Source organism: Cataglyphis hispanica, chromosome 24 (genome assembly GCF_021464435.1).
Source record: "Cataglyphis hispanica isolate Lineage 1 chromosome 24, ULB_Chis1_1.0, whole genome shotgun sequence".
In the NCBI taxonomy this organism is placed as follows: Eukaryota; Metazoa; Arthropoda; class Insecta; order Hymenoptera; family Formicidae; genus Cataglyphis; species Cataglyphis hispanica.
The window spans coordinates 1,043,237-1,062,156 of record NC_065977.1 but is presented as its reverse complement, the minus strand read 5'-3'; the positions used below and the strand labels follow the sequence as shown (position 1 = coordinate 1,062,156).

The 18,920-nt window shown below is 35.6% G+C and overlaps 1 protein-coding gene across 6 annotated transcripts; it reads right to left on the bottom strand.

Moving 5' to 3' along the window:
• Positions 1-2,144: 2,144 nt before the first annotated feature.
• LOC126858239 (protein PRRC2C) lies at positions 2,145-18,814 on the bottom strand. Of its 6 annotated transcripts, none has more exons than XM_050608395.1 (20): positions 18,302-18,814; positions 17,052-17,199; positions 16,553-16,801; positions 16,101-16,257; positions 14,840-15,079; positions 12,870-12,950; positions 12,477-12,781; positions 11,872-12,382; positions 11,094-11,786; positions 10,293-10,729; positions 8,640-10,205; positions 6,371-8,308; positions 5,559-5,750; positions 5,156-5,464; positions 4,852-5,037; positions 4,629-4,764; positions 4,179-4,523; positions 3,714-3,859; positions 3,030-3,294; positions 2,145-2,941 (listed from the first exon to the last, which is right to left on the bottom strand). In XM_050608395.1, the coding sequence occupies exons 2-20, from the start codon at positions 17,142-17,144 to the stop codon at positions 2,787-2,789; spliced, it is 8,004 nt and encodes a 2,667-aa protein (XP_050464352.1). In that variant the 5' UTR covers positions 17,145-17,199; positions 18,302-18,814; the 3' UTR covers positions 2,145-2,786. The 6 variants fall into 6 exon arrangements, with proteins under 6 accessions (XP_050464352.1, XP_050464355.1, XP_050464354.1 ...); XM_050608398.1 differs by having other exon boundaries at positions 3,735-3,859; XM_050608397.1 differs by having other exon boundaries at positions 5,559-5,735.
• Positions 18,815-18,920: the final 106 nt, after the last annotated feature.

Below are 18,920 nucleotides of genomic sequence, written 5' to 3'. Positions count from 1 at the left end.
ATAATAATAGTATTAATAATAACATATTTTAATATACAACAATAATAGTAACAATAATAATATTACAACAAATGATAGTAATAGCAGTAATAGGAACAATAGAGTATACAAGTAATAATATAAATTGTGATAATGATAAAATAACGGTGATCACATATCCAGCAACATAATAACATTGATAATAGTTACGATAACAATTATTTTTTCATAATATACATACATGTAATGATATATTAAATAAAAAAGTACAAAGCCATAAAAAATAAAAATAATGATAATAAAAGAATATCGATAAAAATCACATAGAAATTCTATTCAAAAAATAAAAAAAATAGTTTGTGATAAATTATTTCTCAATATTATTACTGTTACTGCTATGAATATACTGCTATTACTACCACTATTACTAGCATTGTGTACAAAGTTACTATTATCATTATTAATACTATCATTATATATCGCGTTTACTGCAAACACCAACTATCACCACTGTTACTTCTATTCTCCTATACTACTGTTACAATGCTGCTGATGATCAAAATAGTAGCCATTACGATAATATTTATGATAGAGAAATTGATTCTTCAGTATTCATATATCATGCTCTAGTTTGGCTAAAAATTATATTTATAATATAAATGTTTTTAAAGATTTGAATACCTTTGAATACTTTGAAATTTTGCTTTCCAGGCGAAATTTCAATATGTTTATATAAGAACATCTGAGGAAATCTCATATGCACATAATTAGATAGAAAATTAATAATTAGGGATACATTACATTAGAGAGCACGCCATATGAGTACTAAAGAATTAAGACAACATAAAAGAGAAGTATTTACTACTATTTTTTCGTGATTCCAATAGCTTTTTTTTAATATTGTATACATTTGCCCCCGTATTACTTGGCGAGATTTCACGAAGTACTCATTTCTTTACAACACGAAAGGAATTGTGTAGCCTCATTTCTAATTCAAGTGTGGCTTCGCCATTATGTCGATTTACATATTACACACTCATCTTTTATTTTTTTTTTTTTTTTTGTTAATTTCCACAATGCTTTAAAGAAAAGATGTTCGGGATAAAAAGGAGTAAAATTGCAATCTTCATCCTCTTTCTTAATCAATATTTTCTAAATTCATTGAAGTGTTAAATTTTTAACAAGTCTACATGTGAAGAGAGTGTCTTCTCTTTCTTTAATACATGTTTCATTATTCATACAGACATATCACGAATACGACATGAAAAATTCTCAGAGTTCAAGAATAATGGTCGTCGGCACGACTGGCAGTATATTTTGCTTCTGTTGAAAATTAACATCCTATCTGTCACAACGCCTTAGATTTCTTACGAAAACCAGGCAAAATGGGCATGGCCATACTGTCTCTTTGCTGAATAAATCTGGCAACGACGGGCTCCTGTGAATACTACTATTTATTTTTCATGAGCTTTATCTTTATAACAAAGCTTTAACTGCAACGAAAGCAGAGAATATACAATCCTTTTTTTCATACGTTGCGATAGTAGTTTAGGTTCGCTTGATCCAACATAATCTTTCTAAACGTGAAAAGACTCGATGTAATCCACCATATCCAGCTTTTCACGCTTGACAAGCAGTATCTTATATATCTAATGATTGAAACTCGTTGTGAGTAAAGCCAGATCATGATGATTTGTGCGATACCTATCAACAACGGTTTCCTATTCCGCACAAGTTTCGCCATGATCTCGCATCATCGACAAATATACATATAGAGCTTTTCCTTGTCGCGATACATAGGGGCGACATATGCGTAGATCCGATCCATGGATACACAATCAAAATCGATAAGTAACTCCATTTCTTATTGTTCGAATAAACGGAGGTCTTTATTACCGCCGTTTGTTTCAGTTCTTTCAATGCTACATACGAGATTGCAATAATTATAACTTTCCTTCGCTAATTGCTTTTTTCATTTCTTTCGCTTTCTCTCTTTCTCTCTCGCTTCATTTATTTATCTCTATATAATCAAGAAACCTGTATCAGGCATCTTAGGGTTCATTATCATTTGTCATAGATTGATCTGGGTATAGAGATATATCTATATCTATATCTATATCTATATATATATATATATATATATATATATATATATATATATATATACTATCATTTTTTTTATCTCTTTTCCCACAAATACAATCTCATGAATTCTTAACACATAACGATACAGAATATTTTGTTATCCGACTCGCATCTGTGATCGAGTAGCTAACATTTCACTCGACGACGACGTGTTTCTTCTTGAGTCAAATATTTAAACGTACAAGACATTTTAAATGTGTCACTTTTTGCAAGCTTTTTGTAGCAGTATCAATCAGCGCTCGTGATTAACTCTGCCATTCTTATAAATATATTCGATATTATATTTAATAATGGAAATACTTAATACTTAATATAATTATCTTTTCGAATACATAGAGACGAAAAGTTTATGTTGTTAAAACTAAAGAACGGATAGAGGTGCGTATAAATTATGTTATTTTCCTACAAGTTTTCTTCTTTCGATATAGCACAGAAATCAGATTTTTAATTCATCTATTTAACTGCTATAGTCGATTATATAAGCACGTGATTTCGTAGATAAACGAATTTCATTGTGTCACTGCGTGCTCCTTTCTCATGATATAAAAAAGCACGTCAATCTTTGCCCTTATTTTTTTCGACGAAATTATATCAAAGAAAGATGTTTTTCCACACAAATGGAAGAGCAAGTATGTTCACCTTCACGTAAATATTCACGTATTTCACTCGTTTTGCTGATTCACTTCCTCCTTATTGTTATCACTATCTTGCTGATTCACATTAGATTTGTTACCTACAGGCTGTGTTCCAGAGGGGCCATCATTCATCTTGTCATTATGATTATCAGCTTTGTCATTTGAATCCATCTTAACGTTTCCTAAAGAGATAAAGTACAATTGTAATTAAGTATTAATTGTATAATTATATAATTTCTGTGCACATATTTGTGTGTGCTCTTTACAAACCTTGCGATGAGTAATATTGCTGTTGCATCTTCATGTTACGTTGCTGCTGCTGCTGGTGTAAATTTGGTCTATGACGATTAATTTGAGTTTGTTGCTGCTGTTGCGTTGGCATACAAGCAGGCTGCTGCTGCGTGGGATTATTCGGATTTGGACCTGGTGCAAATGGTACTACAGGTCGCTGTATTGGAGGCGGATAACGTTGTTGCGATGGTTGGATACCAGCACGAGGCGGCATACCCATTCCACGTACATTCTGTTGCAAAACCTGCACATTTAGATATAAAAGTAAAAATTGCGGAATATATGTATCATATCATGTCATTTTTTGAATATAATCAGATGTTTTAAATGTATATATTTTTTTTATTGTAATATTAAATTATACTTAAAAATTCTTTTATAAAAAAACAATTTATCCTTATATATATATATATATATATATATATATATATATATAAGGATAAATTGTATATATATATATATATATATATATATATATATATATATATATATATATATACATAATATATAATATATTTATACCCATATATAATTCTTATTTCTTTACTAACAGAAAATAATTCCTATGTCCATGTTTAATTTAACTTGATAAGAGAAAAATATAGAGAGAAAAAAATGCATGCATAATATAAATAATAAATTTAATGAATAAATGGTACATACGTAGTTATTGTAGCTGCTTACCAGAGCAGACTGGCTAACGCCCTGATATTGTTGATATTTATGATGCTGTGTAGGACTTGGTTGTGGCTGTTGTGATGAAGATTGTTGTTTGCAATTTCTCGATTTAGGTGACGGTATTTGAGAAGCTAGAATTAGAATATTTACTTAATGCAATTTGACAGAAACTTCATTATCGAATAATTATTAAATTTTTTCAAAGAAACAATTATGAATTTATCAGATAATTTTGATATTTTAGAAAAAAAAAAATTTCTAAAAAAGGCAAAAAGTATAAAATTAAAAGAAATTATTTTTTTGTTATATTTCATACTTTTTGCATTTTTCAGAAGTCTTTTTTTTTTTCAAATAAAGCTATTTGTGATAAAACAATTTTTCATTGATTTCGTATTTTTTTGAATGATTTCGTATTTTTTTAATTGACAAACGATTGAATAATGAGCTTACTCGAGCCAAAAACTGATGCAAGTACATCTTGTTGATTTCCCGACGGGCTCTTTAATTGTCTAGGTTGTTCCTGTGGTTGGTGTTTACTAAGAAATGTAGGCGCCGCATTTCCTGGTCCTGGTAAACCACCAGTAGGATTGCGAAATTGTTGAGCCGCCGCTGCTATTTGCAATCCTGAACTAGACAAAAAACTGGGACCATAATTTTGTAGACCGACAGGAGTTGCATTACCCGTTGCCAGACTTTGGTTATGCTGGCCAAATCCTTGCAAACCGTAATGAGTTCCAGTTTGTTGAGTAGCACCGCCAGATTGATAAAAGCCCGTTTGTGATCCAGGGAATACATCTAAAAATACATTAATATGAATTAACAAAAATAACAAATAAAATACGTTAAATAAAAAGTAATGTGTGAAATATTTAAACTCATGAATGAAAACGTCATATTTACCGGCAGATGTGGCACTATAGTAACTATTAGCAGATGCTTGAACATTTGGGCCAGGTCTCTGTACTAATTGCGAATTATTCAAGTAACTGCCACTTACACCAAGCACTTGATTTGGATCATATGGTATATAAGTCAACTGAAAAAATAATAATAATTTTTGTTGATATTGTTAAATTTTTATCTTTTTTATCTTTACCAGAATAACTTTATAATAAAATTTCACCTGATTAGGTTGAGGAGCGGATGGAGTCTGGAAATGCGGAGCTTTAGTTCCGATAGCTCCGATTGGTTGAGACGATGGTTTGACACTTGCCGACATCAAAGAATTTGACGATGAGCTGATAAGTACCGTATTAGGATTGTTGCTAAGTTGTTGATTCTGTCCAAACGGAGGAGCAGCTGCTGCAGTCTATTACGAAAAATTTGTAATTAGAAAAATTAATCTATTTCCATTTCAAATATCAATATAATGAGAACGAAGTTATAAATTATTATAAATAATTATAAATAAAATAAAATTCACGTACGATGCGGTATTGGGATAAATTGTTTTGATACATTTCCGGTGTAGGGGCATTCGGTGCGTGAGGCGGCGGCGGTGGCGGTTGCTGCAGGTATACGTTTTGCTGGCTGTACGAGTTTTGGAGTGACGGAGCGTACGGCGTGTACTGCGTAAATGGCGATCGGCTTTGATCCAATTGAAATGCTCCGTATAAACCGCCCGCTTGAGCCGGCAATTGCCCCGAGCTTGTATTGAATAATACCGCCGGTGGCGATGGTATGGCCGACATGCCGCCGTATTGCGCCGCTTGCGAACCAGGATATTGCGGAAACTCCTGGAAAAAAAATAAAACCATTTGTTTTATTTCTATTCCATTCTGCATATATCATTATTCTCGAAATAATAAATGGAATAAAAACGCAATGTACCTGATAGTTGATGTGTGAGGGCTGGCCTGTAGAATTGAATGGGGGTGGGCTTAGAGGACCTTGAAGACTAACGGGAGGATGGCCGATAGGACTCTGACCAGCTCCAATGGGACTCGGCCCAGGCACAGTGGATCCTGGTTGCGTACCGCTACCCGAAGATTGCTGCTGCGGCTTCACCTGCGGGGGAACCAGCTGCGCATCAGGCAAAGAGTCAGCATCTTCCCACAAGGGACATTATATGTTTCAATATTAAGTTGCTATATACATCATGTAAACAGCCATTTTCAACAAACACATTCGTTGACAAAAAAGAAAATTGTTTTTATCTGTTTTAAAAAAATCTGGTGAAAATGTGAATAGGTTCATTATATTCTTTATAATAATACACATATCTTGTTTTCTAACTGATATTAAAAGATAATTATAAAAATTATAATTATAAGTAAATAATGATGAGCAATAATAATAATTACTGCAATAATTATAACATTAACATAACGATGAGAAACAATGATTACTGTGTTAAATCGTCTACTGTTTATCGACAAGTAACTGATTGAATATCCATCTTCGGCCAAAGAAATTAGCCACTTACCTTTCTCATTTTCACCACACTTTTATTTTTAATTCAATTTTTCAACAAAAAAGTAAAAAAAAAAAAGTAAAAAAAAATAAGTATGACAATAATAATAATAATGATAACAATAATGATGCAAATAAAAATAGAAAATATACTGGGGAAAACTATTAGTGATAACATTTCTCTATTGCATGCACAGTAATAATAAAATATTCGCGAAATGATTTCTCACCTTGCACACATTTGTGGATGTCGTGATTTCGCTTTTCATATTGTTTTGATTGTATTGCTGATGCGGGCTGTAACTATCATCAACATCGCCGCTTTCGAATGCCTGCGGGAAGCTAGTCGCGCTTCCGACTACACCACTACCGTCTTCGTGTTCGACTACAGTCGGCATTGGTGGCGCGTTTTCCCAAACCTTCTTCACGGATGCGATTTTCAAGTTGAGCTCTGCGGTCGACGGCGATATCGTGCTCTGGCCGCCGGTCATATGCATAGAACGCGGCATGCCTAAACTTTTACTCTTGTCCTCCGTCAGCTGTGAAAGATCTGAGTCAAACGTGAAGTCCAACTTCATGTCGGCATTGTCCTCGTTCTTGTTGAACGACAACGGCATTTGGATAGGTTCCTGATTCTTATCCTTTATCAAATCATTCGGTTTATTGGGGAAAGCGACGGAAAGTGTTGATTGCTGCGAATGTTGCTGCACCTGACTGTTGCCCTCTTCTTCCATTTCCGCACGCTTGTCAGCTCGCTGCTGTTGCGTTTTAATGTGATTCGAGAACTTTGATTTCACCGCCAGATCCGTCGGACCGGTCGTCTTCGTAGTCTTTGAATAATTCGTGTTTTCAAAGATCAAGGTCTGTACGGGAGGCGAAGACACATCAGACACAACGTTCTTCTCCGTCAAAGTCTCCTTCAAATTTTTCACTGCTTTCTCGCCACTCGGGGAATTTCGTTGACTACTATGTCCGGAATTAGCCTCATTACCTTCATGACTGTGATCATTTTGAGTTGTTAAACTCGACATTAGCTGAATATCCGTAGGAACCGCGGATGGAGAATTCGAACGCAATTGGCTAGTGAAAGGTTTATCCCAAGCATTGACCGCCGGTGGTGGCGCAGGATTGTTAGACGAGTCTTTGGCATAATTATTTCCAGAACTATTCAGCTTATTCATGTCGCTCGCATCGGTTGCGCACATTTGCTGTTGCTGGTGTTGTTTCACCAGACGTTGGAAACGCGGAGCTAATCTTGGATTTCTGGAATTTCTGTTGTCGTATTCCCGCTTCTGCGGTATGTTCGCCGGTTGAGGGATATTCTGTCCGAGTAAGGGCGGAATATTTTGTACTTGTTGCTGCAAAACTTGCTGCGATCCATTTGATTTTGACTTTGAGCGATCGCGTTCACGATCGCGATCCTTCTCCTTTTCTCTCTTAACCGGCTTTGCTTCCTCCTTCTGATTATGTCTCGATTCTTTCACGTTTTTCTTGGAACGTACTTCCTGGAAACCGTCGGCGTCTACTTTATCCTCCGCCGCCGCATTCGCAGTGTCTTCGGTACTGTTGGTTTCCATTTCTGAATCCATTAGCTTCTTATCTTTCGTTTGAGATTTTTTATTGAGATCATTCAGCGCTTGATTCACGAGGTTCGGATCGGCCAATTTGATTTCATCGATACGATTAACCATACTATCTTTATTATTCGATTTATTTGAGATTGCGCCGCTGTTAGTCGAACTCTGACTTCTAGATCTTCCGCCATTTTGTATCTGCGTATTTTGCATCAAGGGCGGTATGCCATCGGTGTTATGATTTTTTTGAACGCCGAATCCGGCGTTTTGCAGGTTCCGTTTCTCCGCTCCTGGGGCTCGCGACGCTGGATTGGAAGACTTGGGATTTTTCTCACGTTGCTCTCTGGCATTCGTCGCAGATTGTTCGTTCCTACGCGAATGCGGATTTGCGCCGATAGCATTCTGACTTGTAGCTTGAATGGCTCGTCCACCAAAATGCTTGTTGCGACTGTTACGAGACTCCTTATGATCCTCTATATGCTCTTCACTATTTTCCGACGTAGTTTCCCAATCCTCATTACCTACATCCGACTGGGGCTGCTTCGACACATTGCTGCTACTACCACGCGAACGAGCTTCACGGTTATCTCTCCCCTAAAAAATAAAAGCGCGCATTATTTGCATTATATATATTAGATAATCGTTATATTATTTATATTATCACATCAAATTAAAAACGAAATAAATATATGCGAGAAATATTTCTAACAATAATATTTAATGAATCTTATATATAACACTTAATTTTTTTCTATATAAAGTTTTATATTATAAAAATGTTTTACTTATATGAATCGGTAAACAAAAAGCGTAGATGTATAATATATTAGCAAATGAAAGATTCTCTCTCTCTCTCTCTCTCTCTCTTTCTCTCTCTAGGCCTATGTACAAAGCACTAGACAACAATATATAAAATTATATATACCCTTCTGCTTCCACTGCGAGTTCTCTTAGAACGCGAGTCTTCCTTTCGTATTTGCGCCTTTTGAGACAAAACGTTAGTGATTTGATTTGTTTCTTGCTTATTGGCGGACTGTTGAGTTTGTTGACTCGGGGATTTATTACGTCTGCCTGTAATACCCGCCGTAAGCGCTTGTTGCTTCGCTATTATCTTGTCATCGGTGGACTCGACTGGCGTGGATTGCAACAGGTTTGCTTCTTTCTCTGAGGTTGGTGTCGATGGATTTTGCCGCCCGGCATTCTGTTGTTGATGTTTTTCGTCCGCATTACGTTCTGAAAACGGACTCTTGCTGGACGGCGGTCCATAACCTTCCATGCGGTTGCCTGTTGCTGTATTCCGAATGCGAAAACCACCACCTCTACCCCGACGGGACGGTTCGCCTGATGGTGCAAAAGCCTCATGGCTAGGTTTTCCGTCGTACCCTCTCTTCTCATTGCGTGCTTGAGAATATGTCTCAGTGCCTCGCTTATCGTCTCGTCTTGACACTTCGCGATTGCGTTCCTCTTTCTCGACTTTCTGGGACGGCTTCGGAGAACGAGCGGATCGCTTATCCTCCTTTCCAGACTCAGTGGAGCCGGATACTTCATCAGCACTATTTTCGGAATCGGTATGCCCATAGGAACCGCTCTTGGCAGACATACCAGACTTTCCAGCAGCAGGTCGTGGCCCGCCTCTTCGTCCTCTAGATTCCGGACCACGCCAACGAGTAAAAACACTGAAAGTTCCGCCCCACTGACGTCCACCGCGAGATTCACGAACTCTGGAACTAGAGCTACCGCTGCTTGTTCTATTACGTGTATTCTTCTCTCGCTTCTCATCTTTTACTTGTTCTTTAACATCTTCAATAATAGCCTCCTCTCTCTTTTCCAAAGTTGGTTTATCCAATAAACTTTGCTTAATTTCATCATTTTCTTTGCCTTCTTTAGCAGTCTCTGCTATTTTTTCCTCCTCCTTCTCAAAAGTTGGCGATATCGCGTCGACCCACGCCTTTGGTGAATTATCACCTCGCTCAATTTGTCTGCTTTCCGAAGCGCGCTCTGTTTTTCTATTCCACACATCCGTATCTTTTTTTATTTCGGTAGAATTTTCCTTCGGTTGATCTTTTTTTTCTTGAAGATCAGAACTGCCTCTCTTCAATTGAGTCAAACTGCGCTTTTCATTCTTCAATTCGTCCGCTTCAATCTTTTCTTTCGTAACTGGACCAGGCGGTTGCCTTCTCTCTCTATCTCTTTCTCTTTCCCTAACTTCTTCGTGATATAACAAGTCTCGTTTCTTTTCCTCATAATCTGATACTTCGTTCACCCAGGAATTACAATCGCGTAATTTATGCAGTTCGTCATCGCGTAAAGATGTTTTCGATTCTCTGGAAGCGCGACTATCGCGTGAATCCGGTCTCTGCGGGCGTTCGCTGCGCTCTTCCTTTGGTGCGTCGCGGCGACTTTCGAGTTGTCTGTCTTGTCCCGCGTTACGTTCTTCACGCCACTCCGAACTTTCGGAACGCTCCCTTTGTTCTCGCTCATCAAAAGAATCCTGTGCAAAATGAGAATTTTACTAATTTAGATACAAGCGTAATCTGTGCCTTGCAAACAAAAATTAACCTTTTTATAAAACATTTACCTTGGAATAACTATCGTAATCCTTCTTCTCTTTATCTCGATCGCGTATATCTCTGATGTCTCGAGCGTCACGGCTGGTAGGACGAGAATCTTTACCGTCACGATTGTCTCGATTATCTCTCGAGTCCAAATTTTCCTTTGGATCTCGTTCCTTATCATCAAAATGTCTTTCACGTTCCCAAGAATCACGTGGATGTCTCTCATCATACTCATAATCTCTGAAATTACGGTTATATTCATCATAATAACCGCCCGGTTTGCGACTGTCGTAGGACCGATGCGAAGAATGTCGATAACGATCCTCTCTGGATGGCGGCGGCGCACCACCACTGCGATGATCTCGAGACGGGGGTCGTTCATCATCCAATGGTGCCGATGCGTCAGAATCAGTTCTGTTCCGACGTTGTGGTGGCATGGACTGCTTCATGTTGCTATCTACTAATGCAAGTTTCATTGTATAATTTTCTTCAAATTTTCTTCAATATTTTATCACAAAAGGGAAGATAAAGATCAAGATCAAATCATAGATTAAAAAAGTCACATTAGATATCTCATATTTAAAATACTTGCATATCCAGCATTTTTAATTCAAGTTAAAAATTTGTTTTCAAAAATTAACAATTATTTTTGTATCTTTATTAAATATATTTGTTTAATAAAAAAACTTTTCATTGTAAAATTTACAATTTTTTAATAAACATTTTAACAATTAAATTTTATTATAGTTTAATCGCAATTATTAGGATAAAATGTGATATAATATATTTTAATATAAAAGTAATTCTACATTCTAAAAACTTACTCAATGAGTTGTAATTGTGAAGCCATCTGCTAGGATCATATTGTTGGGAGAATGGAACAGATTGTGAAGCAGGTCTTTCTGCATTGGGTGAAATTCGATTGAAATTCGCACTGCTTCTCTCTGCCTGCTGCTTTTGAAATCTGGGCGGTAAATTATTTTGAAAATGTCGAGAAAATGCTGGTTGCTCGCGATCTCGCGAGTCTCTTTGATCACGATCACGCTCGCGTTCCCTTTCGCGCTCGCTGCGCACTGTATCCTGTTGCCGTAAGAAAGACTGTCGATCATTTTGACGAAAGTCCGCCAGTCCTTGATCTCGGCTTTCTCTTGCAAGATTATCGCGTCCAGAAGCAATAATTTTCTCATCCTTTCCTTCGGACGAAGTACGAGATCTTTCACGCTCTCGTTCTCTATTCTCTTTCTCCCTTTCCCATTCGGGTATAGGAAGTGGTACAGGTGGGATGCTGATCAAGCTTTTAGACTCGCCCGACTGTGTGCGTTCCTCGTCTTTGTGCTTCGCCTGTTTTTCTTTCATCTTTTGCTCTAAATCCTGTAATTTCTTAGCTGCCGCTTGTTTTGTCGATTCTTGGAAACGTTTCTCTTCTTCTTCCTTGCGCAATCGTGCACGTTCGACAACGGACGCAACTTCAACCTTGATTCTACGTCTTTCGTTCCACGTCTCGTCGTCTTCGACACCTATATTTATGATGAAATATGCATCATGAATGAAATTTAAATAGATCGTCGAGCTTGGTTTTTTTTCTAATAAAAATAAACTAACCTCTTAAAGAATGTACAGAGTGCAATTGCGATTGATTGTTGTAGCCACCATTACCATTCGCGCCATTTGATCCACGATAATCGCGATTCATAGAAGGTTGAGTCCAAGGACGATGTGACGGATCTCGAAGCTCCTTCGAATCTCGAGGATTGTCTCGAGATTTCTCCTTCTCCTCCGCGGCATTATTATCGCCTTTTTTCTCCTTGATCTCTTTTTTTTCGTCATTTTTCGATGGTTCTGATTCAGGTTCATCATCGCTAAAGGCCAATTTTTGGTTATAATCAATATCATCGTGCGCAGCCCATCCTGCATCACGTGAAATATCATCCATACGAGTAAGATCTTCTTCCTTGATAATAGGTCTAGTCAGAATCTCTTCCTCGACTACGCGCTCACGTTGAGGAGGTGGAAATCGATCCAGGGGATGATTAAATCTGGGTCGGGGGTTGTTGGATCCAGAATTTGATGAAAATTGCGGAGGAAATCCACCAGGAAAATTTGATCTATACATCTAAAAAGATTATACATCTTGTTACCACAAAACGTCCAAAAAAAGAAAGAACTTATACAAACTCAAACTTTCGAGATCTTAATAATAAACTTACAAATGGCGGAATAAGACCCCGAAAATGATGAAGATTCGGCCCAATTTGATGGGTACCAGAAGAAGGCGCAGAACCTTGGTTATTTACGGAATTATGCTGGCCTGCCGGGGCCGCGCCCATGTTGGGCGATTGGCCCAAGTTCGGCCGCCCTCCACCGGGTCCCTCTTGGGTATGTCCTCCTGAAACAGGTATATTTAAAGGGAGGCCCTGGCCCCCCGGAGTATTCCCATTTCCGGGACCAGCTGATGTTGCTGGCGCTGCGCCACTTGCCGTACGACTCCCGCCTTGAATCCAACTTCCTTCGGCTGCAAAAATTTACATAATCGCAAAATTAATAACATATACTTTCAAAAGCTAAAAGATTCTACTATAATTAAATTTCAAGAGACTTACTCTGTGGACGCAGACTCGGCCCTGGACCATATTGCGCATTTAACTCTCGATTCGATTGCTGTTGATTTCCCGGCGTGCCACCTACATAATTCATTCATTAGAGAAAAGTAATATATAGAAAATAACATAGTATGTATTTTGATACATAATAACAGTAAGATATCAATACTGATAAAAAATCGATATTTAACGAGATATATGATGAAAACAAGATACACGCATGCTCGCACGCGATTGTTCCACAGGCTGTGCATAAAACTTTCCCATGTATATATCATGCTTTACATATAGTGTTTCTGAATATAGTAAAAAACTGAATAAAACAAATAAATACACAAAAAATTAAGAATTCTCGAATATTCCTAAAATAAATAATTGCTTAATTTATTGATCTAGAATAAATATATAAACTACAAATTATTAAAAGATGTACTATAATTTCGTTTTATGTAAATATATAATTAAAATAATTATAAATATTGCTAATATACTATTAATGTAAATCTCAATAAATTATAGTAATTCTGTGATAATTATGTATGCTTAATGATATTGAAATAATAAGAATCTTTTTTTTATTTTTGTAGAAACGCATATAAACTTATTTAAGAAAAAGATTAACACGTTTTTTTTTGCATAATAGAATATTATAATGTAATGCTTTTCATAGTGCAAGTTTTAAAATATGAGAATAACAAAATTTGGGGCACAATAACACACCTATAAACTGATAAAAGAGATTCACTCAATAAAGAAGATAAAAAGTATATGTTTTTCAACATTATGTACCAATCTCGAATCTTTGTATACGCGTTTTCTTTTTCCAAGTTATATCATAAATATTAAAATATATAAAATCTGAGATTTGGTACATATTGTAATACTATCTAACAATTTTCTACAAACGTATAATGATACATATAAATATTTATAATCAAATTTTCTACATCTATGTCTAACATCACAACATGATCTATTTCAATATTTTTAACAAATTGCATCAAACATATAAAATCATAATTTAAAATTGTATTAATGACAAAAATATAAATATAAACTGCTCTGCACACAAAAATTGATTTATAAAATCTTGGTAGATAAACAAATTGTTCCATAAGAGTTTTTATTTTTACACGAAATCTCAATAAAAAAATATAATTAGTTATATATATATTTTTTTAAATATGTCTAAAGAGAGAGAAAAAATATTTCCTTCAAATATTATATACATGTATTTAATATAAAATCCTAATTCTTTTCTGTAGAATAGCAAATAACAAAATAATATTGTACAAAAAATTTGTATATGTGTAAAAACAATTCAAATTTTTTAATATTAGATACACTAGTATGTAAATGTTGTTATTAAATAGAAAATATCTAGAAATTATAAATATAGTATCATAAATGTAATTGAGATTGCAAATATTTTCATTTAATTTCAGATTTTTTTACCTTAAACATTTTTAAAATGTCATGTACATATTGTGTATATGTTTCTAATTGCATCGAGTGTCATAAGATATTAATAATAAAAAAAATTAGATAGATGAAAAATCTAAAATTCCGATCATATAATGTTTCAAAATAAAACTAATTTTGTTTCATTAATTTTATTTTATTATTTTTTACTATTTTCACTAATATCTTTTAAGACATATGCGAATAGTCTTCATTTAATATCCAATATGTAAAAAAATTTCTATTTGTCAAAGTACAATTTATTAGACCTATTTGTAACCAGATATAGAATTAAAAATCCACATGCTTGTAAATCTCTGTTGCATAGTTTTTATTACTATAAATTTATTATTATAATAACTTCCATGTTCTATTATTTATATAGTATAAATATTTAATCTAAACGATATTTAAAAAAAAAGCAAACATTGGGAAGAAGCACAGAGAGAGCACTACTGGCAAAGAGATAAGAATTTGATTCTAGCAGCAACAGGCAAGCAGCACCCCACCTGAGTGGTTGTGGGAGTATGGCTGTTGCTGCAGTAATGAGTGATGGACTGCGACTGAGATCGCATTGGATGTTGAGGACTGTTGAGTCTGGCTCTGAGTGGAGACGGAGGCGGAAGGCTGTCCGCTGAGACTGGGAAACTCGTGTTGGAACTGCGGGGACTGGTGGGCGAGGAAACTCAGTCCAAGGGCACCTCTTGTCCCCTTCGCGCCCCCCACGAGCCCCGCGTAACCAACCATTGCTGCCACAATGGGCGTACCTATCAATTAATTGTACTACCCCCAAAAAAAACCTACACCGACGCTCTGCTACATTTTGCTCATGCCCAACGTCCAGAAATGAATGTTAAAAGAAAATATATATATATATATATATATCGCAAATACCAACTGGACAATGAATTATTGTCACATCTTACACTATGATATATCATATTAAAATGATGAGAGTTTGCATTATTCTTTATCAATCCAACTTTGGACATTTAAAATCTCATAATATTAAGTGTGTTTATATTATTATGTGTTTTATCTCGATAAATGATCTTTGAAATAAATACTGTTTATATCGTGGCATCATTATAATAATATAATACAAATTGTTATGATTTATATAATCCAATATATATATCTGATATATAATAATACAATATAAATTGTATATGGTTTATATAATCAAGTAACAAAGTAATACTAAAATTGTTGCTGCCTTAAATTTTTTTCTATATATTTTCAATTTTCATTTTAGCATTGAAAAAGTATTATATCATATCTTACTGTATCAACAATACTGTATCAACTATACTAAAAATTAAAGTTCATACTATAGGTATATATAAATAATATACTATACCAATTGTTAATCCTAATTGATTAGTATATTAAAATATTTATACATATAAAACAGATTTTTATGTGAAATCAATAATTATATGCAAATGACTTTCACACATGCTGTTCCACCACTAATGTTTTTTTTTGCATTAGCAACTATAATTAGATATTTAGATAAGTTTTTAGAAAATTTTGAATAATTAGATATGATTTAAATTTCAGTCTTTAGAAACGTTTGAAGACACTTTCAAGACTTTTTTTTTTATTTTTTGAAGCTTGCCTCTGGATAAACGAATTCAAAAGTATTTGAATGAGAACAAAAAAAAAACTGAGTAAAGTAACATTAGTCTTAACATTCTATTTCAATCAATGTTACGCATTATATGCCAGTAGTGCTACAGTGTATGGAGTATATATATTTTTACGTACCATCTCCTGATCTGCTCATAATTGCGCTCCATGATGATTTGTTGTTTGTTTGATCCAAAAAAGGAGATTGTGATACATTTTGTTGTCCCGGTAGTAGCGAGTGGAGAGATGTTGAAACAGTGTTTCCTGCTGCGCATTGTGCTGTTGAAGAGACAGTCTGCAAGAAAATATTATGAATATAATATGCAATATAAATATAAAAAAAAGATAGCACATTTTTTGTGAACTTTTCTTATCAAAAAATTTAATTATTTTCTAATTAAAAATATCTAAAATAAACATGATATTTTTCACACATCTATCAAAATTAAGTTAAATATCTGACAAACTTAAGTTAAATGGCAGTTATAATGATACTAGAATAATATATTATTAATATATTATTAAACTTTAAAATAATTGTTTTCTATAAACTAAAAAATGATTCTATAGACTAAAAAATGATAACATACAACAGTATTATCAGGTGAAGTTGCTACTGTAGTAGTAGTAGTGGTCGACGACGTCGAATCCTTAGTAGTAGCCCAACCACTTCCTCCACTTGGCACAAGACTGACAGCTGGATCACTGCTACTAGTTTCGCTTTTTAAACTGGGCAGATTAGCAGGAGGACGCCGTGCCGAAGGCACCTTTCCAAGACTTTGCATTCCATGTTTGCGCGGTAATGTATTTTTTTGTTGATGCGGTTCCAAAGATTCGCCCTATTAAAATATTTGTCGAAAATATTTAGCTAGTTTAAATTGTAAAAAAATTTATCTCTCAAATATTAAAATATAAGAAAAAAAAAAGTTTATTCATGAAGTATGTCACACAGATATATAAGTAACTCAGAAAATTAAAATAATTCTTTTCTATAGTGTGAAATTATTTCATTTAATTGAACAAAATTGTAAGATAAAAAAAAGTATCTCTCAAAAAAATAATAAATAATAAAATGCGGTCAACACTTACCCTACTCACCCGATACAAACTATTGATATCTAGTGATTGAAACTTGGATTTTCCTTTCTCCCCCTTCGACACAATCCCTGACAGAGTAGACATGCTGTCTGCACGCAACCATTTAGTACCAATCAGACCCAAAGAACGAACCCTTTGTCTGTAAAGTTATACAAATATCTGTTTTTTTTTTATCTTTTATTTTTCTATAAAAATTAACAATGGCAACTTAATTGTAATTTAAAGAAATTATAGTAGAAGAAATACGACACTTTTATGTGTGTGTATATGTGAGAAAAAAAAATATAAAAAAAATTTTATGATATATTAATTACATCTTGATTTTTTCTCTAAAAATATAAAGTATATGTCTAGTAATTAGGTATATGGATGGGAACTAATACTATTTAAATTCAAAATCAGAAAATTCTCAAATTGAGAAAATAATTGTGAGAAAATTATAAGAGTTAGTAAATAGCTGTATTTGTCAATGTATCTCTGCTTGTTCTGCGGAACATGTAATCGAAAAAAAAATATACCAAGATGCACAATAGTACGACAATCATTGTGCACATATATATACAACACTTTGTTTTCTAAATGCTTTATGCGACTAAAACTATTTATAATAATGATAATGACAGCATAGCAATATACGAATGCTGCGATATTCGAATTTCATTATAATTTATATAATTCCAGCGTTACTCGAATGGGAATAAGAAATGTGAAAAAGAAATTTCTAAAACGCGCATTCCGTTCCGTTAACAGCGCATTAACGGTGGAGGCGAACAGCCTGAGAAAATGCTTTGTCTGTCACGCTGTCAGAGCAAGCCATCGCGCGGTAGTAAAGGAACTCGAATTATTACCTAGCAAACCCAAATCCGGGCACTGATAATATTACGAATGAAAAGCCAAGGAGGGCAAGTAATGCCGAACCCAATCCCTCTCTCGATCGTGCGCGATGTCAAAGCTCGCGATAGCCCAAAACAACAATCGCGCCGTCCCTAAATACGCGTCATGTTGTCGAATATTCGCCGTGTCGTAGGTAGAAAAATTCACGATATCGTGAATCCGCGAGTGTAATTTCGTCACGGTAACGGTATCCCGTCAACGAAGAAAGCAGACAGGGGGAAAGAAAGAGGAAGGCGGAGGGAGAGGGGAGGGGGGGAAGTGTCGGGATACAGCGAAGCATCCTCCACGTAGGAAGGAGAACTTCGGCTGGCCGGACATTAACGGATATCGACGAAATGAGGACTTACCTTGGTCCGTCCAAATGGGTTATCAATTCACAATAGGGTTAACTCCCAATAAAACTAGATTAACGCACGGATCGACGCGGATTATCTCTTCTGACCGGATCGCGCCGCGCCTACACAGAGACACAAGAAACTTCTCCACAATTCGTCCAAGATGGCGAATGCGCGACTCTCTGAGGGGCCCTTCCTCCGCGCGCGCGATCAATACAATTACGTCACGCTTACCAAGGAGAACCGCTCTCACACAGACGTGCCACTCGTCGGCGGATTTTCGCTGCCGCCAATGATGGCGATAGCGGCGTCTACTCTAACGACGCGATTCCTCCTTTCTTTTTTTTTTTCCTACGGGCCGCGCGATCGCAAACTCGACACGTTATTCCGCGACGCTATCCTCGACGATGTGCGCAGATCACTATTCACGGAGATACCGAACGGAATTCTCTCTCTATTCCCTTCAACCTGCATCCGTTGTGCGTGCGACAATAAGAGTGAACGCACGCAAACAGTACGCACTCATGGCCGCTCGTGGCGCTGCTTCGGAAATTCCTTTCATTCATCATGGTGGGAATCACCAACGGAATCAAGTTCACGATTCTTTCGAAACGAAATTTCACAATTCAGT